General features: G+C 40.4%; 1 protein-coding gene across 3 annotated transcripts in view; it reads left to right on the forward strand.

The window, feature by feature from the left end:
* Positions 1-19,235, forward strand: part of SLC25A21 (solute carrier family 25 member 21) — a 542,462-nt gene that overhangs the window by 459,379 nt on the left and 63,848 nt on the right. For all 3 annotated transcript variants that reach the window (XM_088829485.1, XM_088829483.1, XM_088829484.1), the window contains exon 4: positions 17,232-17,298. In XM_088829485.1, the coding sequence (XP_088685611.1) occupies positions 17,232-17,298 (67 nt within the window). The remainder of the gene's footprint in view (positions 1-17,231; positions 17,299-19,235) is intronic.

The following is a 19,235-nucleotide window of genomic DNA, read 5'->3' on the forward strand; positions in this document are numbered from 1 at the left end:
ACAGGTTTTTCCTTCAAGTAAGTAATCAACTTAGAAGATAAATCTGTAGCCCCACTGTCCATGCAATGTCGCTTCTCTGAAAATCAGTTCCCTGCAGAACCCAGAGAAGCCTGCATTCTTTGTTGGTTCATTCCCTAAAGCATAAGGAAAGCATTTTCCTACATTCTTCAGCTCAGCCAGCCATAGGTGTGGTCCTGCTTGCTTTACACCAGGGGCTACTTCCTGTTGTACCTGTTCTACAGAATGCATTACTATTTGGGAATGAAAGAAAAGTACCCTCATTTGAATTTTGTTCTCATATTTAATCAGTGAAACATGCTTTTTGCCAACCAAGATTTCTGCAGGTCTTGTGGGAGGTGGAATGAAATATTAATCTCTTCTGAAAAGATGTGGGTAAGATAATAATCTGCTTTTTGCATGTCTCAGTGTTGTTTCTAAATAAACCAAAGAGGAAACCAAGAGGTAAGAACAAAGTTCCTCTAAACTAAGCATATCTTGGAGGGAACGCAAGTTGGTCCCCTATTTAGCCATCACTGATGGTAAGAATATCTGTAGCTTCCTGGTGTTGGAGGCCAGAGATGGAGCACACCTGCAATTAACAGTCTTTGGCTCAACAAATGAGTACATTCTAGATCCGAAAGTAGAGGAAATTGAGGATGATTTAGTGACTTTCCTGGGGGAATTACTTGATAATGGAAATGAGTATTTGGCTGGCTTCCTAAGAGATAACTGGGTAAGAACAGCCCCAGGTCATTAATCTTGTAGGGAAGTTTTTTTTTTCTTTCTATTTTCCAATATGTAGTTCCTGGACCTTCTGCATCAGAATTGGGGGTGCTATTAAAAATTCAAATACCTGAACCTCAGCTCAGACCTACCAAATCCAATTTTCTAAAGGTGAGGCACAAGAATCCTATTTTTTTTTTTTTAGGAAGGGAAAAAAAAAATCCTCTCTCAAAAACCCCCTAAAGTTTTATTGGCTAAAATTAAGTTTCATGCTCATGTCTCATACTATAACAAGCCAGGAGAATAAGACCAGATGATTCACTCCATCATGGCAAGGGTGGAGAGAGTTCCTTTTCCATGAGCACATGGCCTCAAAGGTGTGAACCCTAGAATTAGGTCCTGCCAGCACAGAGAGTGATGGAGTGGGTTTGATGGGTAAAAATACCATTTGCTATCATGGCTTACAAGCTGATGAGGGATAATAACACATGAAACCTAGGCTTCCTCAGTTACTGTTTCTTGAATTCTACTCATGTTCACTAGACCAAATGCCCAAAACATTCCTCTTTGATTGCCATTTTGATGTAGTCTGTGCTGTGCCTAGTCGCTCAGTTATGTCTAACTCTTTGTGATCCCATGGATTGCAGCCCACCAGGCTCCTCCGTCCATAGGGATTCTCCAGGCAAGAATACTGGAGCGCATTGCCATACCCTCCTCCAAGGAATCTTCCCAACCCAGGGACTGAACCCAGGTCTCCCACACTGCAGGCAGATTCTTTACCATCTGAGCCACCAGGGAAGCTCTTTGGTGAAGTCTAAGTGACTCCAAAGAAATAGGGAAAAATTGACATTTGGTAGGAGAGTGAAAGAGATTGATCTTGGAAAAGATACATGCACCCCAATGTTCATTGCAGCACTATTTACAATAGCCAGGACATGGAAGCAACCTAAATGTCCATCAACAGAGGAATGGATAAAGAAGATATGATACCTATATACAATGGAATATTACTCATCCATTAAAAGGAATGAAATTGGGTCATTTGTGGAGATGTGGATGGACCTAGAGATTGAAGCAAGAGTGAAGTAAGTCAGAAAGAGAAAAACAAATATCATATATTAACACATATGTGTGGAATCTGGAAAATTGGTATAGGTGACCTTGTTTGCAAAGCAGAAAGAGAGACACAGGTGTAGATTACAAATATATGGATACCAAGGGAGAATAGGGTTGGGAGGAAGTGGGAGATTGGGATTAACACATATACACTACTGATATTGTGTACAAAGATAATTACATAGCATAAAGAAAGTATACTCTATAGCTCAGGAAGCTCTACTTAATGCACTGTGGTGACCTGAATGGGAAGGAAATCCAAAAGTGAGGGGATATATGTATGTGTATGGCTGCTTCATTTTTCTGTACAGTAGAAACTGACAACATTGTAAAGTACCTATACTCCAATAAAAATTGATTACCAAAAAAAAAAGAGAGATTGATCTTGAAATAGTGAAAAATGCCAGGTCCGGTTTTCTATTCCCAACACCACCACACTGGTCAGGAGGAATATAATACATTTATTCTTTCATTCAACAGTTATTTACTGAGCACCGTCAGTTCCCATATTAAACTGGGGGATACAACAGTAAATAGACAAAAATGCCTGCCCTATCCTCATGAAGCTGATATCTTGGTAGGAGCGACAGGCAGCAAATAAAACAAGCAGGTAAACTACAAGCATGTTTGAAAGGAATAAACTCAATAAAGAAAAATAAAGCAGGCTGAAAGAATAGGTAGTGTTCCAGTGAGGGTGTTGCAGTTTCATCAATAAAGAGAAGAGAGGTGGGGTTGAGCCTCACTGAGACTGTAACATCTGTGCAGTTTAAGGAAGTGGAGAGTGAGACGTGGGGATGAGTTGGGGAGAGGATCTCAGATGAGATGCTGCAAATGTAAAAGCCCTGGAGTAGGATTGTGCCTTCAGTGGATCGTGCCTGGAGTAGGATTAAGGTCAGTGGGGCTGGAGGGGCGTGAACCAAGGAAGGCATAGCAGATGAGGTGAACTGTGTGACTCAGTGTGTAGGAGCAGACTGTCTGGGGCCTTTGAAGGGATTTTCGTTTTGTTCTGAGGGAGACGGGCTGGCAGGATGGGAGCCAAGGAGTGACATGACCTACCTTTTATCCTAATGGGACTGTTCTGTCATTGCTTTGAGGATATAGAGAAACTAGTTAGGAGACTAGCACAAAGGCTCAAGTGCAGTATGATTCGGGCTTGGGCCAGGGTAATAGAGATGAGTAAGAGAAAGACAGAACTCAAATGTGCTTTTGGAGTTGCTGGCCTGCGTGACTGAAAAGATGGGCTTACCGTGAAGTGATTTGGAAAATACTGTGGGTGGAGCAAGTCTGTGGAGGAAGAATCAGGAGTTTCTTTTGAACATGCTAATAATGAGATGCCTCCTAGATATCCAAGTGGAGGTGTTGACTAGGTGACTGGATGAACTGGAGATGGATGGCAGTGAACAGCTTAAGGATGGTAATTAAAGTCATATGGCTGGATGAAATCACCAGGGAGAGATAGATGAGGTCCAGAAACTAAGCCCCAGGGTTGGCTTCTGCACTGTTTTTCAAATGTCTTAAATTCTATGTAGTGTATCCAACTTGTAGTTTTCTAGAACATTGACTGAAAGAGTTAGTTAGGAAAATAGTTAACCCTTAACTATTCACTGATAATAATGTGATAGGAAGGAAACAGTTTTTCAAAGTGACCTGGAAGACTGTGGACATCCATAAAGTAAATCCAGAAAGTTCGGTTACTACCCATTTATCTTGTGTTTAGATCAGTTAAGTAAGAACTCAGGCCCTTTTTTAAAAAACTGGTGCAGAGGACTGTGGATGACAAAAGGGGCTGTAAACTCTGGCTCATCCGTTCCTTTTTTCAAAACCCTGCACTGTAGCCCCTTTCAGAAGCCAAGCAGCGCCTGGGGCCCCAGCACTGGAGACAGGCACAGAGGAGCACGAGAGCCAGGGGATGGGATAACGTTTCTCACCGACCTGACTGTGGGTTCCTGGAGCTCAGGTCTCAGCTCATGACCTTCCCCAACAAACGTGAACTCCAGGCAGCAATTGGCAGCCCCGAGGTGGGCAGTCTGTGCTGGCAGCAGGGGAAGGGCATGAGCGTCAGGTGAGACGAGGACAGAACAGCCAGCCCCTGTCCTCTGACCTTGCGTCCTCAGCATTCAGAGGCGGACTCTTCAGATTCAAGTAGACTTTCATTCTATAACAACTCTCCCACTTGGTGGCTTCAGGCACTAAGTTGTGTCCAACTCTGTGACCCCATGGACTATAGCCCATGAGGCTCCTTTATCCACGGCGTTTTCCAGCCAAGAGTATTACAAGCTGTTTGACTAGTAGGAACATTGCTTAACTTCATTAAGTCTCTGTGTCCTTCTCTATAAAATGAAAACAGTAGAATCTATTTCATGTAAAGTTGAATGGGGTAATTTTGTAAAGCATCAAGCACAGTAATTGCTGATTTTGTATCTAAAGTTTCTGTCAGTAATCTCAATTCCATGAACAGTCCAAGCTGTTAAAATACTATGCCTTTGGAGCCTCATTTGATGAAGCGAAAGTCTGCGAGGTCAGACTATAATTTGTAACCTACAAAATGCTCTGGTCCAAGGCTTTATTCTTTGGTTGGGTTGGGATATAGAACAACTGACTGTTTCCAAATTGGGAAAGGAGTACAACAAGGTTGTATATTGTCACCCTGCTTATTTAACTTACATTATGTGAAATGCAGGGCTGGATGAATCACAAGCTGGAATTAAGATTGCCAGGAGAAATATCAACACTTCAGATATGCAGATGATACCACTCTAATGGCAAAAAGTGAAGAGGAACTAAAAACATTTTGATGAGAGTGAAGGAGGAGAGTGAAAAAGTCTACTTAAAACTCAATATTAAGAAAAACTAAGATCATGGCATCTGGTCTCATCACTTCATGACAGATAGAAGGGTGAAAAGTGGGAGCAGTGACAGATTTTATTTTCTTGGGCTTCAAAATCACTGCATACGGTGACTGCAGCCATGAAATTAAAAGATGCTTGCTCCTTGGAAGGAAAGCAATGACAAATGTAGACACTGTATTAAAAAACAGAAACATCAATTTGCTGAAAAAGGTCCATATAGTCAAAGCTATGATTTTTCCAGTAGTCATTTACAGATGTGAGAGTTGGACCATAAAGAAAGCTGAGTGCTGAAAACTGATGCTTTCAAACTGTGGTGCTGGAGAAGACTCCCTTCGACTACAAGGAGATCAAACCAGTCAATCCTCAAGGAAATCAGTCCTTAATATTCATTGGGAGGACTGATGCTGAAGCTGAAGCTCCAATACTTTGACTACCTGATGGGAAGAGCCAACTTATTGGAAAAGACCCTGATGCTGGGAAAGATTGAAGGCAAAAGGAAGAGCAGCAGCAAAGGATGATATGCTTAGATAGCACCACCAACTCAACGGACATGAATTTGAGAAAAGTCTGGGAGATAGTAGAGGACAGAGGAGCCTGGGGTGCTGTAGTTCATAGGGTCACAAAGAGTGGGATACCATGTATGGACTGAACAGCAGCAGCGAGGATTGGGACAGCAGTTGAGTTGCATTTAACTCTGGTACCACTAGGGGGCACCTCAAAAAATTAATCTGGAGCCTACTGTGGCTCAGCTGTAAAAGAATCCGCCTGCAATGCCAGAGTCCTGGGTTCCATCCCTGGGTTGGGAAGATCCCCTGGAGAAGAGAAAGGCTACCCACTCCAGTATTCTGGCCTGGAGAATTCCATGGACTGTATAGTCCTTGGGGTCACAAAGAGTTGGACACGACGAAACAGTTAATGCATTTCCAAATATGACTTTTACTTTGGGAGCAGCCTACTTAGTGCACAGCATCTTTGGTCTCAAACGTGTATGCATTGGTTGTGGCAGAATTCCACAATGGGGTGTGAATTCCTGAAGCCCTAGGTCACACCCTTAAGTAAGGTGCCATTTAGAAAGGACATCTCTGAATTCTGAGGCTTTTTGCCCCAGTTGTAGTCATATGCAACCTTGAAGCTAGACCAAACTATAAAATCAGGCAACTTACAACAATGTGCTAACTTAGTTCCATAAGCAATTGTAGAGAGAGCTGGCATTTTAAAAAATCTCGATTCTGGCAGTTATCTTTTGGAATTAATTTGCTCACCTTTTGTGCCAAGTTTTTCATGCTACGTAAACAGCTAACACATGATTGACCTAGAATTCCAACCCAAGGAGAGTGGCTCCAGAGCCCACATTCCTGCCCACTACATCACATTGCCTTTCCTGACAGGTAGAATCAAATGAATGCTAACTGCTAGAGGTCGGTGATGAAGAACAGGAGTGACCATTGTCAAACGATTTATAACCTGGATTAAATGTGGTAATCATGTGAATAATACATACTCTTGTTAAAAAAATGTGAGTCATTCAGACTGTTTATATGGATACCGAGTCATGCCTGTGAATATGGACTATATATATATATACGTATGTATATGTATATACATGACTTTACCAGGTGGCTCAGTGGTAAAGAATCCGCCTCTCAATTCAGGAGATGCAGATTCTAACTCTGGGTTGGGACGATCTCCTGGAGAAGGAAATGGCAACCCTCTCTAGAATTCTTGCCTGGGAAATCCCATGGACAGAGGTGCCTGGTGGGCTACAGTCCATGGGGTTGCAGAAGAGTTGGACACAACTTAGCAACTGAGCACACATGCACGATATGTATAGACATATATGCATAAGTATATACATTTCTTATTTGAATGTCAGTGTATTCGATATAATGTTATCTGCACATTGTTATGTGCCAAGCATGTATGAAGACAACATCTTGGTCAAATATTGAAGCAGGTCCAATATCAAGCTTCTCATCTCAGAGAAAGCTTTCTGGAGAAAGTTAAGGTCGTAGTTGATTTGGGGACAACGGGACTACTCTGTTATTAACATCTGACCCCAGAAAAAGGTGTTTAGCTTAGTGCTTGGAACAAAATATTCTGAGAGAGTAAGTGAGTGAGTAAATGATGACTTCATGAGTGGGAACAACAGAAATTAGAAACAGAGGAAATGAGGGGGATTGGTGGAGAGGCTGAGGTGACTAGAATGGAGCAAGGAATTTCTTCAACAGGACTTAATTGGCAGAGAGCAGGGAGCTGGCTGGCAAAGGACTTTTGACTCCATTCGGGTCCTTTTTTCCTGGTTTTCAGTCCCCATCCAAGAAATAGAGTTGTTTTGGTTTTCTTCTTTTTTTTTTTTTTTGAGTTTTTTCTCTCATCACCTTCAATCCGCATGAGTGAAAGACTGCCCTTACATGATTCTTATTTTCTAATGGAAATGTGTTCATCTTTATAAGCAAGGTAATCTGCTGTCACTGAAAATTACTGTACTTTTTGCATGTTCAGTTCTAAATAAGTCTCTTCACTTATAGATTAATGCAGCAATTAATACCACATTCTAGCCATATTATTTACTGTATTAGTTGCTTCTCAAATATCTTTTCTGCTTTTTCTTTCCTTAGGGTTTTCCATCAGGGTTCTGGTTCTTATATCACACTAATGCCTTCCCTGTGCAGCATGCTTGGTGCATTGAGCATCCTGCCAACTTTCCAGGGAATGGAGCCATGGACCTACCTCCTAAATGATACTGACAGCTAAACTAATTTTTCGTATCTTAGAAAATCAAGGTTGTAGTTTACTTTAGACCCACCAGCAAAGTTTAATTGTGGTGGTAAAATCATACTGAAAGTTCAGTTAAAAACGTGTGTCAAGGAAAATTTTTAAAGAATTCCTCTAGCATGTAATGAAAGTGGTATGGTTTGGGGTAACAAATAGATCCAAGGACCATATGCAGAAACTCAATTCACTTAATTCTCTGTAATGAAAAAATAATAACTATATTGTTTATGCCCGAAGACCTGATATGAGTTGAAGCAAGGAAAACTTTCTTGAGTTTTATGTTAGAATCTTAGCTGAAACTTTCTTTATGCTTCCTGCCCTTCTTCAAAGTTCAGTTGCTGCTTTTGAAAGAAGAATCTGTGTCACTTACTCTTTGTAGTCTGTTTCCCTTCTCCTTTGAAGGCTATCTAGTTTTCCCTCTCTCCTTTACCTAAATGAAAATGACCTCAAGATGCATGCAATTTTGAGAACTTCAGATTGCAGATTCTACATAATTCAAATAACAGAGCCGTGGAACTGCAGTCTTTCATTTGGATTCTGTGAACCGCTGAGACTTGCAGAGTGTAAATGATGTCAGAATTCTGCCCTAAAGGTGTAGTGTTGAGGCCAAAATTCTGCTCTGAAAGATGGAACCCATCGAGCAATGGAAGCCATGCCCTTATAACCCAGGGCTGAGTGCCACCCTCATTGTTTTAATTACAGAGCTATAGCATGTGGGTAAGAAACTTGGATTTGACAACAGCAGAAGAAAGAGGATATTGTATGCCTTCAATCAGCTTTGTATTAGAAGATCCTTAAAGGGGAAATTATGTGAAAGAAAGGGGGAGGAAGAAAACAAACTAGCAAGATCCCTATTTCAATGTAATTTGGAGAAAATGACTGATTTGGGTTGGTCATGTTGCCAGAACAGATGACTCAAGGCTTCCAAACAAGAAATGGAAATCAAGAGGATGCCTGAAGCCTGAAAGAAGAACAAATTGTGAAGATATGATTGACTGTAAGACTTCAAAATCAACTGTATCAAAGATGAGCTTGGATCATTGCCCAGAACAGAACTGAATGGTGATGTTCAGTTAGGTCCTGACTGTTGAAACGAAGTAAAATGTAGTAATTGTGCTCTGTTAGGTACATAGACACGTTAATGCTTTCCAATTTCCCCAACTGGGGATCTGGTGTCACTTTCCCTGTCTCTCCTATTTCATGCTTCACCGATGAGTATTATTGCTGCTCTGGACTTTTACTGAATGCCAGGTTTTTGGCAAAGAAGTGGGATCCAGGTGAAAACATCCGTCTCTTGCTGCATGTGAGTATGCTGCAGGTGGCTTTGAAAATGGCTTTTCAATTTTGAAGTCATTTCTTTAATTGGCCTTTTCAGACTTGGATGAGGTGCACTGCTATCCTGGCTGCTGGGCCCAGGTTATGAATCTCAGCAGTTTGGGCCCCCAAAACCCTTCATCTCCAACAACCAGGGAAAGCCTGGTTTCCCCAGGCAGCAGATTTGTACAGTGATCTTTTCCTCTTTTAGGAGGAAGATAATTTATTCACTGTTTCCTTACGCTCATTTCTCAGTAATCTACCAATTGAGTTTTATGATAACCTTTCTGATGGGCAACATGGTATGACTCCCTCTAAAGGTAGCTATGCTGTTTCCCTTTTTCCTTGGCAACTAACTGCAAAGAAGAAAAGATTCCATGTTGTGGCTTCTAAGGCCAAAATCCTGCTTACCAGGGTGGCAACTTCAGAAATTTCCCAGCCTGCCTATAGGAGTAGTCCAGCTCTACGGTACAAATTGCTTCCAAACATACATTTTCTACATACTAAATTAGAAAAATAACAGCAAAACCAACAAGGAGGTGACTCAGAGGGGAAAAAGGAGGGGCAGAAGGGACATGTCATTTTTCCATTCCTTTCTGTCTTCTTTACCTGGGTTGACTTTTGAGAATGTTAAGCCCTCTCCTGTCTACCCACTATTAACCACAAAGTCTTCAGATTTCAGTAGCTGACTTAAAGCAGGTAACTTTTTTCAGCCATCCAAATGGACTAAAGATGTTGTCAGGTACAAGATGTTTCATTAAGGATCTATCTGTTCTCCTTGGGGGGCAGGGATTCTAAAGTTTGGGCCCCAAAGAAGGTAACCTAAGATTGGTCCCTACTAATGAGAGACAGCAGGAAGTCTTCCTCCAGGGTTTGTAAATGAACCACCAACTGGAACGCAAAGAAAATTCTGCATTTCCTTGATTTGTACAATCAACATCTTTTTATTGGTTTGTCTGCGACCTTGGAGCCACCCAATATGTTAAATAACTTCACACTTTAAAAAAGTGGTGGGGGAAATGAGGGATAAAATTATTTTGTGGGGCTTGGCATAAATCTGTATTTCAAATAAGCTATGTGTGAGCTATGTCTTTGAGAAGAACACGTGCAGTGCAGTTTTGATCTTTTCTTTATAGATGTACATAAGTAATACAAGGCTTGTTTTGATCATACAATTAAAAACAAATGTGATCCAATGTTGTAATACCCTTTGTCTACTTATATTCTCAATCAGGATATGAACCATCATAATCTAATGGTTTCAAAGAACTGGAACCCCATCCTCATTTTTGCCTGTGAACTTTTCCACGTTCTGTCTTTGGGGTGGGGGCTCTCTCATATGTAATCTTTCTAATGGGATAGAGTTTTAGTGTATGATATGGTTCCTGAAAGAAATAATCTAAAAACATTTAAAAGTTGGTTTTCACAGTCTCCTTTGCTTAACATTTAACAACTGTAACTATCTTCATTATATTATGATTTAAGAATTTGGGACTTTTCCAAAAATAGGAATGTTAAAGCTATTTGTATCAGAATGCTTTTAGCTGTAGGTTAACAGAAGATATAACTGAAAGCACTCAAATAGTAAAGGTTTATATTTAATTTCATGTAACCAGACATCTGGAGGTAGGATGCCAGGATTGGTTCATTGAGCAGTCCAATGATGTCATCAAGGTCAAGGTCTTTCCTTTTTGCTGGACATCCTCAGCTTGTGGGCAGTGATATTCACTTGAGCACAGTACACAGGGATATCATGCAGTGCAGACAACATCCAGTGAAAAAGAGGGTCTTCTCTTCCCATGTATTCTTTTCCTTAGGCCAGAAATTCAAGACTTCCAGCTTGCATCCCTCCCTCTTTGCTGGTCCAAGGGGCTAGGTTTGGGTTGCATGTCCGTGTTTAACCTCCTTGCTAGGAAGGGAATGGGACCACCATGATTGACTTGAAGAACTCAGCTTCACCCACTGGACTGACAAAGGGCTCTCTTCCCACAGTGCAGGGAATGGTGAATACCTGCACCTCCAGGAACAAAGACGGTTGAGGAGGGTATCTGTTAAGTCAACAGCTAAAAGTGCTCCTCACTGACTTTTTGGACAACACGATTTTTATTTTAATATTTAGTATGAACATTTCATTGTTTTATCATATTACTAAACTATGCGTTGTCTTTTCCCACACAGAATTATCCTGATATTTGTCTTAAGGGCAAAACTGTATCCTATGGGGAAAAAATTTATCCTAGAGCCTAAGTTTTTTTCTCATCTGATTCACCTAGAAAATATTTTATAAACAACCCAAAAGTTTTTCCAGAAAATAATCTCGTTCATCTCAGTCCAGATCTATCAGTTATGCAGGAAGTGTTGCATATGACTCTAAAAGAGAATAGAAGTGGAATAGAAATCTGATTTTTAACTGCTTCTAAAATAAGAAGTGACAAGACATGTTTGCAATAGAAATAACTTGACTTTTCAAAGGTGCTTGTAAAAATAGTTTTAAGAAAAACTGCAAAACCTCTACATCTCAGTGGACAAGCACTGAGAACTTTGGACAAGGACAAGAGTCTGTGAGGACAGGACTCATCCGCAATGTGAAGAAAATAATCATTCCTGCTTCAAAGGGAGGATTGTTGTGACAGTTGAATGACATTAAAATGCCCTCATGTATTTATTCTTAACAGAGTGGCAAGTCCACATTAAGCATTCACCAAATTTGACTATTTTTACTTATAACAGTATTAATAAAAGCTGATACACATCCAAGTTAGCACTTTCCTACACAGGGTAGTTAACATCAAACTCATAATTTTTAGAAGTAACAGCTCTGAGAAACAAAATATGAGGTCTTCCATACAGTTCATACTGCAGTTTTATAGGAGGTCTTGAACTGGTTCTTGTGTCTCTTCCGAAGAGTTCCCCAGTTGGCTTAATATGGGTCAAAATTTAAAACCACAGTAGTGGCTTTACTGTCTTCTCAGCAGACGTTAGAATCTCACTTTCCACTCATTCAGGGAGTAAACGAAATGTGTCAATCTGGTTCTTGAGAAGTAAGCAGGTTGAAGCATGTTGATATGAGTGTTGCAAATCTCCTAACTTCCTTGCTTATTGTCCTGATAAGCTACATGCCCTGTATTTCAAACCAAGACTACATGAGCACAGAAAAAAAAATGGCAGAATGAACAGTGCATGTGAGTATAAACGTCAGTTTTTTAGCCAAAAAGAGTATCTTCTTCATAAGACATTACCAGTCCTTTTTGTTTATTAGAATCTGTATGTCATACGTTTACACTAGGAAAACTTCCAGTGATTATGAATCAAGTCAAAAAAATAAGTTATCAGCTTAAGGCCTTGCCCACATTCTCTTGCTCAGACTTAAAAAAAGAAAGCTGTTGAAGGACAGTGGTTTTACATTTTTACTGTACAGCATGGTGACTCAGTTACATGTATTTGTTTTCTTATTCTTTTCCATTCTGGCTTATCACAGGATATTGAATACAGATCCCTGTGCGATACAGTGAGATGTTGTTTATCCATCCTTTATATACCAGTTTGCACCTGCTAATCCCAAGCTCCCAGTGTTTCCGTTCCTTATCCCCTTTCCCCTTTGGCAACCACAAGTCTGTTTTCTTTGTCTATGAGTCTGTTTCCATTTCATAGATATGTTCACTTGTGTCATATTTTCAACTCCACATGTAAACAGTATCATATGGTATTTGTCTTTCTCTTTCTGATTTACTTCACTTAGTATGATAATCTCTAGGTCCATCCATATAGCTGCAAATGGCATTATTTCATCCTTTTTGTGGCGAAATAATATTCCATTGTATATATATACCATATCTTCTTTATCCATTCATCTATTGATGGACATTTAGGTTGTTTCCATGCCTTGGCTATTATAAACAGTGCTGCTATGAACATGAGGGTGCATGTATCTTTTCAAATTATAGATATGTCTGGATATACTGTTGGATCATATGGCAACTCTATCTTTATTTTTTTGAGGAACCTTCATACTGTTTTCCATAATGGCTGCACCAATTTACATCCCCACCAAGAGTGTAGGAGGATTCCCTTTTCTTCACATCCTTTCCAACGTTTGTTATTTGTAGACTTGTTGATGATGGCCATTCTGACTGGTGTGAGGTAGTAGCTCATTGTGGTTTTGATTTGCATTCTTGCTCACATTTTGGGTGTGACTCTTTGAATTGGCCCAAGTGCCACTCTTACCTGACCAAAGGCTCGTCATAGGAGTGGCCACAGTATGGAGGAACAGCAGCAGTCACTTTGACTGTAGAGGCCAATTTCTGGATCCAGGACTTTGGTTTGTAAGTAAATAAAGGAATTTATTATAGATATTACTGGGTATCTCAAAGAATCAAAAGCAAAGGGAAATGTCAGTATTCAAGAAGGGTCAAGATGTAACGAGGTTTAAAGAAATCCTGGCCACAGAATCACACTTATAGTACCAGAACTTCTGCATCCTGCTTCTTTGTTTTCCTGAATGATGGCTTCCTTCTTTCTCATCACTGCAGACTGACTTTCCCTGAATGACAGAAAACATGACTACTGTTAATATTCTAGCCTTATTATCTTAGAGCTTCAACCACACAGAGCAAGGCTGACCTTTTCTGTTCCAATTCCAAAATCCTGCAGAAAAACACTACTTGGATCAGAGTAACAGGAACAAAGAAATGGAGTACCATTTGGATCCATTCAGCAAGTTGCCCAATCAACCACTGCCTACAAGCAGTATCATATTGTACTAATATGTGGGTTCTAGTAGTTTAAAAAAATTGGGTGGGACATTGCTCAACAGAAGAGTTGACAGCCTGGCTATTCCATAGATACCCTCTATTGCATGGATATACTGTAAAAATAATGCAAGGAAGTAGATGATTCTCACTTCTCATTTGTCAGCAAATGCTGCCTATGGTCCTTGAGAATTTCCCATTAAAGCTGTTCATTCACTGTTAAGAGAGTTCAGGATGACGAGCTGGCTGGAGCTGGTGAGGGAGCAGGGGATGACTGCACATGAAAGAGCAGAGCAGAGAGAGGGCACATCACGGAAGCATCACCAACGTGAAGCAGAGGGCTCTGGACCTCCCAGCTCTTTTCAGATTAAATCCTTATGGTCGTCCCAGCTGCCTCTCTTCCCTTCTGCCTTACACCTCTTTTTAATATTTTCTTTCATCATTTTTAAAACGAAGACCTTCTGCATTGCTTATAAGACTTCTGTCCTCCTTCAGCGAAGTAGCGCTCCACTTTAGGCAAAAGTTTAAAGTAATGCAGAGTGTCTGTTTTCAGAAATGTGCTGTTCTGTGTCTTTCTGTTCTTTCTCTTAGAATTACAATGAGGATTGGAGTAAACCAACCTTGAGGGCCATCAAGTCCTTTCGTTGCTGTGTGCATCCATCTCTGGCATCCATGATGAGTGGTCATCCACACTGCTTGACCACATTCCAAAGGGAACACACCACTTTTCAGGAGAGTCAAGTCTATGTTTAGATAGGTCTGACTGTTAGAAGTACTTCCTTGTATCAAGCTCCTACTGAGCCAAAAATGTGTCTTTCTCTGTTGCTTCCACCTGTTGGTCCTAGTTCTACCACCTGGAAACAAAAAAGTCTAGCCTGTTTTCTACATGCTCACTTTTCAAAAGATTCATCAGATGTTTGTCCCTAAGATCTTTCTTCTCCAGCTGAGCTACTGTTCATCCTATATCTGTTCTCTGTTGCATGGGATTTCAAGTACCTCTATTAACAGGGACACCCTGTTCCAGAAGCTTTCCTTACTTAAATGTTCTTCTTCATTCCTGCCCCCCATAACCAGGCATAATCTACCAGGTGTGAAAAAAGCAGCACAAAAAGAACAGAACTAATAATGTCTTTTATTATAAATATAGAACTTCTATTCAAGAAAATCACATTTATCTTTTAGGAAGATCAAACCTAGGCAGAGTCATTCTCATGCTGAAAATTATATAATAATTTATAATGAAATTCAAATTAGAAAGAGTATTTAAATTTTACAAGCAAATTTCAGTCCTCAGTAGTTGAAATGGAAAGGAAGTGGGGGAATTCATGAATTCCCATAGTTCTTCAAAGCACGTCTGCTTTACTTCCTTTGTGTTAACACAAATGCTAGTGCTATTCATTAAGTCAAAAACAGCAGGCAGAGTAAGTCCACATTAAGGGATCATTTGATTCCTTTCTTTCTCTTCATAAAATCTGTAAGCTTAGCAAATATTTGTGTCCTGTTTACACACACAGGTGCAGACACGCACGCACACACACACAAGACTCTGGGGTAAGCACTGTAGGGAATACCAGCCCTCAAGGGACTAACAATTAGAAGCTGTGAGATGAGCCTTTTGCTCCTTTCATTGGAAGGTGCTGTGTAAGCCAGTGTGTTGAGGAAGAGCAAGAGGCTGCCATGTTGGATTCAGTGCTACAGTGGGTTAGTCTGAAAAAACTCTTAACTTTTTTGTTCCAGAGCACAGCTAGAAGCAGAACCCAACTTAAGGGTGCTGGAGTGAAGTTTGATGGGTTAATCAGAGAAGCTCCAGCCTTCTCTAGGATATTAAGTGGCTATCCTAAAATAGGGACGGGTTGAGTCCTACCTTTATCTGTAGCCACTTACCGGATCACCAGGGGAATTGATTATCTCAGAAAATGATGCAGAATATTCTTTCCTATCGAAATATTTTCATACTACATATATATTTACACTATACCCTTACGATAATTCAGTTTATGAAGAATCCGCCTGCAATGCAGGGGACCCCGGTTCAATTCCTGGGTTGGGAAGATCCGCTAGAGAAGGGATAGGTTACTCTTTCCAGTATTCTTGGGCTTCCCTTGTGGCTCAGCTGGTAAAGAGTCGATGTGCAGTGTGGGAGACCTGGGTTTGATACCTGGGTTTGGAAGATGCCCTCGAGGAAAGGCTACCCACTTCAGTGTTCTGGCCTGGAGAATTCTGTGGACTATATAGTCCATGGGGTCACAAACAGTTAGACAGGACTGAGCAACTTTCACACCCTCATAACATATATATGTGTATATGAGTATGTAAAGATTCCAGGGCAGACAAATTTTAAATTTTAATGAGAAATAAATGGTGACTTTTTATAAAACTTATAAGCATATGCATATGGCACTCATTCTTTTTTTTCCTAAAAATGTCTGAATATGTGACCACATGTCAATATTGAAAACAACAGCTGTCCCATGCCCCGTGAAACTGTACATCAGCAGGAGAGTTTGGTGAGCTCCAGTTCATAGGGTCACAGAGTCAGGCGCAACTTAGCATGCATGCACCACTTCCAGGAAAGTTTGATACCTCTACTGTCAGGAACATGTCTCTGTAATTAGCCCTCCCTGACCTTTTTTCATCTCCATCAAGGAAGTTAAAAAAATTATGACTGCTTTGGGACAGGGCTAGGAGCCCTAGTTCCACAGCCATATAGTTTGTTAGTTTCCCCTATGTTAGTAAAGCTAAAATTGAGGGTTTCATCACCTGGTTAGCCTCTGAAGTTTTAGTCTAGTGGGCTCAGGTATAGCTTTAACTTCATTTGGTGACCACAGGGAAGAGAAACAAGATGGTAGAGAGCTCAAGGCTACCAACCACACAACTTAGAAAATAAAGATTCCTTAGATTAAGGAGCATTGAGTTTATCTTTAAGGTACAACTCATGATTATCTTTAGCAGCTTACCTAAGGGGTTCCAGTCTCAGCATCATTTATTCCTCTTCTGAATGTCATCAGTTCAGTTCAGTTCAGTTCAGTCACTCAGTTGTGTCCGACTCTGCGACCCCATGAACCACAGCACGCCAGGCCTCCCTGTCCATCACCAACTCCCGGAGTTCACTCAAACTCATGTCCATCGAGTCGGTGATGCCATCCAGCCATCTCATTCTCTGTCGTCCCCTTCTCCTCCCTCCCCCAATCCCTCCCAGCGTCAGAGTCTTTTCCAGTGAGTCAACTCTTCGCATGAGGTGGCCATAGTATTGGAGTTTCAGCTTTAGCATCAGTCCCTCCAATGAACACCCAGGATTGATCTCCTTTGAATGTCATAGAACATATAAATGTAGAATTCATAGTCTCTCCACTTTAGCATTAAAACAAAGGAAGATTTCGTGACTAATGAGCTATATTGAATAGTTGGGAATACTTTAAAATAAGTTGCTTTATCCATCCTAATTCCCTTACTTATATGTGCATGCTTGCATAGTCACTCAGTCATGTCCAGCTATTTGCAACCCCATGGACTGTAGCCTGCCAGGCTCCTCTGTCCATGGAATTTTCCAGGCAAGAACACCGGAAGGAGTTGCCATTTCCTCTTCCAGGGGATCCTCCTGACCCAGGGATTTAACCTCCTTCTCTTGCATCTCCTGCATTGGCAGGAGACAGTGTCACCTGGGAAGCCCTCCTTACTTACATAAATCTTTTCATTTCTCCAACAGGTTGTTCGGTTTTTACAAGGGGATTCTACCACCCATCTTGGCTGAAACACCAAAAAGAGCAGTAAAGGTAAATAGCATATGCCTTCCCATCAAGTGAAAATGGACTTAGTGCTTCAGCATTAGCACATCCCACAATAAGCTATGGGACATTAATGGGAATTAAATGTGAAATACTAAAATTTTTATATAGAAATCATATTTTTTATCATAATTAGACTTGGTAATTCTCTCAATTATTGCTGTATTGGTTTGTGGATTTCTTTCTCCAGGTAAAAGCATTCCCTTCTAATGGTGAAATTACACAAAAAGCACAGTGGCAAATGAACTTCATGTAATCAAACCACAGCAGCCACAAAAGAGCTTGGACTTTTTCTCAAGGCAATTCATAAACTTGCCTTTGGAGCAATAATTAGTAAAGAGAGAGAAGAGAGGAGGGAGGGGTGGTAGAAAAACCTTCCCTAAATCATTCTCATTTTATGAACAGAGTGAACTAATACATTATATTTCTCTGTGTGTGATTCTTACATAACACATTTATTTGGTGTGCTAACTTCATTTTTTCACCCTGGTGTCCTCTGTTAAAATAGTCTTTACTTGTTTTCACAAAATTACTATCAATGCTTCCACTACTTTGATTTCCATTCTTTAACCACAGAACTATGGAGTTTTTTTAAGATTTTTTTTTTAATGTGGACCATTTTTAAAGTACTGGATATGTTACAATATTGCTTCTGTTTCCTGTTTTGGTGTTTTTGCCACAAGGCATGTGGGATCTTAACTCCCTGACCAGGAATCAAACTCGCAACCCCTGCATTGAAACGTGAAGTCTCAACCACTGGACCGCCAGGAAAGCCTCACCTATGGAGGTTTATGTACTCCTTGCTGGTTCAGTATCTGGATATGAACATGGAGATCTAGCAGGACCTCCAGGGGAAAGTGAAAGTGAAAGTCACTCAGTCGTGTCCGACTTTTTGTGACCCCATGGACTATATAGTCCATGGAATTCTCCAGGTCAGAGTACTGGAGTGGGTAGCTGTTCCCTTCTCCAGGGGATCTTCCCAACCCAGGTCTCCCACAATGCAGGTGGATTCTTTACCAGCTGAGCCACTGGGGAAGCCTCCTGATCTAGCAGGACCTCCAAGGGAATAAGAAATAAATCTGATCATGCTTTTTCCTAGGTTCTTTCAGACAGAAGTCCTGATCACAGTGACTCTGATGGCATTGCCCCCTCCCCCACACCACTGCTGGAAAGACTTTCCACCACTGTTGGAAAGATTTCCTTTCCAACTGATGACATAAAGCTTTTTTCACACACATTACTCAATTTGTATTCCCAACATTCCTGAAAGGTAAGAAAAAGCAGCTTATATACTTATACTCAGTTAATCAAGAAGATGACTGGTTAAAAATTATGATTAAAAAAAAAACCAACATATATACACAGACACCAAAGTTTTTCTCATGTGAAAATGGAGATTTAATAGGATTTAATTCCGGTCTAGAGTACAGAAAGCAAAGCTTTAAAACGTATTTCCTCTATAAATTCACCTCTTTGTTGCCATAGGTTTTGTGATTTTATATTATTACTTCAATACAAATTTCATTATAAGGATCTGAATCGCAAAAGAGAATCTGGAAAAAGTTCACCAAAGTACACAAGAGGGCTGAATTGAATTATGAAATGGCTTCACTTGATAAAAGATTGCCCAAGTAAACAAACAGAGCATAGTTCCTGTTCAAGGAAAGTCACTTTGTCTCCACGGAATAATATATTCATTTGTTCAGAGTTTTACATGTATAAATAAAGTAAACTGTAATTACAGTTTTTCCTGGAATATTTTTCCTTAATACTATACGTTGGAGACAATTTAAGCTTTTAGAGGATTAACGTTTATCAATGTTGAGCAGTCTTTTATGGAAGAAAAAAAAAAATTGAGCTTTACAAAACTGAGCTAGTCTCTACTTTAAAAAAACAATGCTCCCTGCCAGAACAATGGTTAACAG

Source organism: Moschus berezovskii, chromosome 21 (genome assembly GCF_049115385.1).
Source record: "Moschus berezovskii isolate FMDL1 chromosome 21, NW_MosBer_1.0, whole genome shotgun sequence".
Lineage (NCBI taxonomy): Eukaryota > Metazoa > Chordata > Mammalia > Artiodactyla > Moschidae > Moschus > Moschus berezovskii.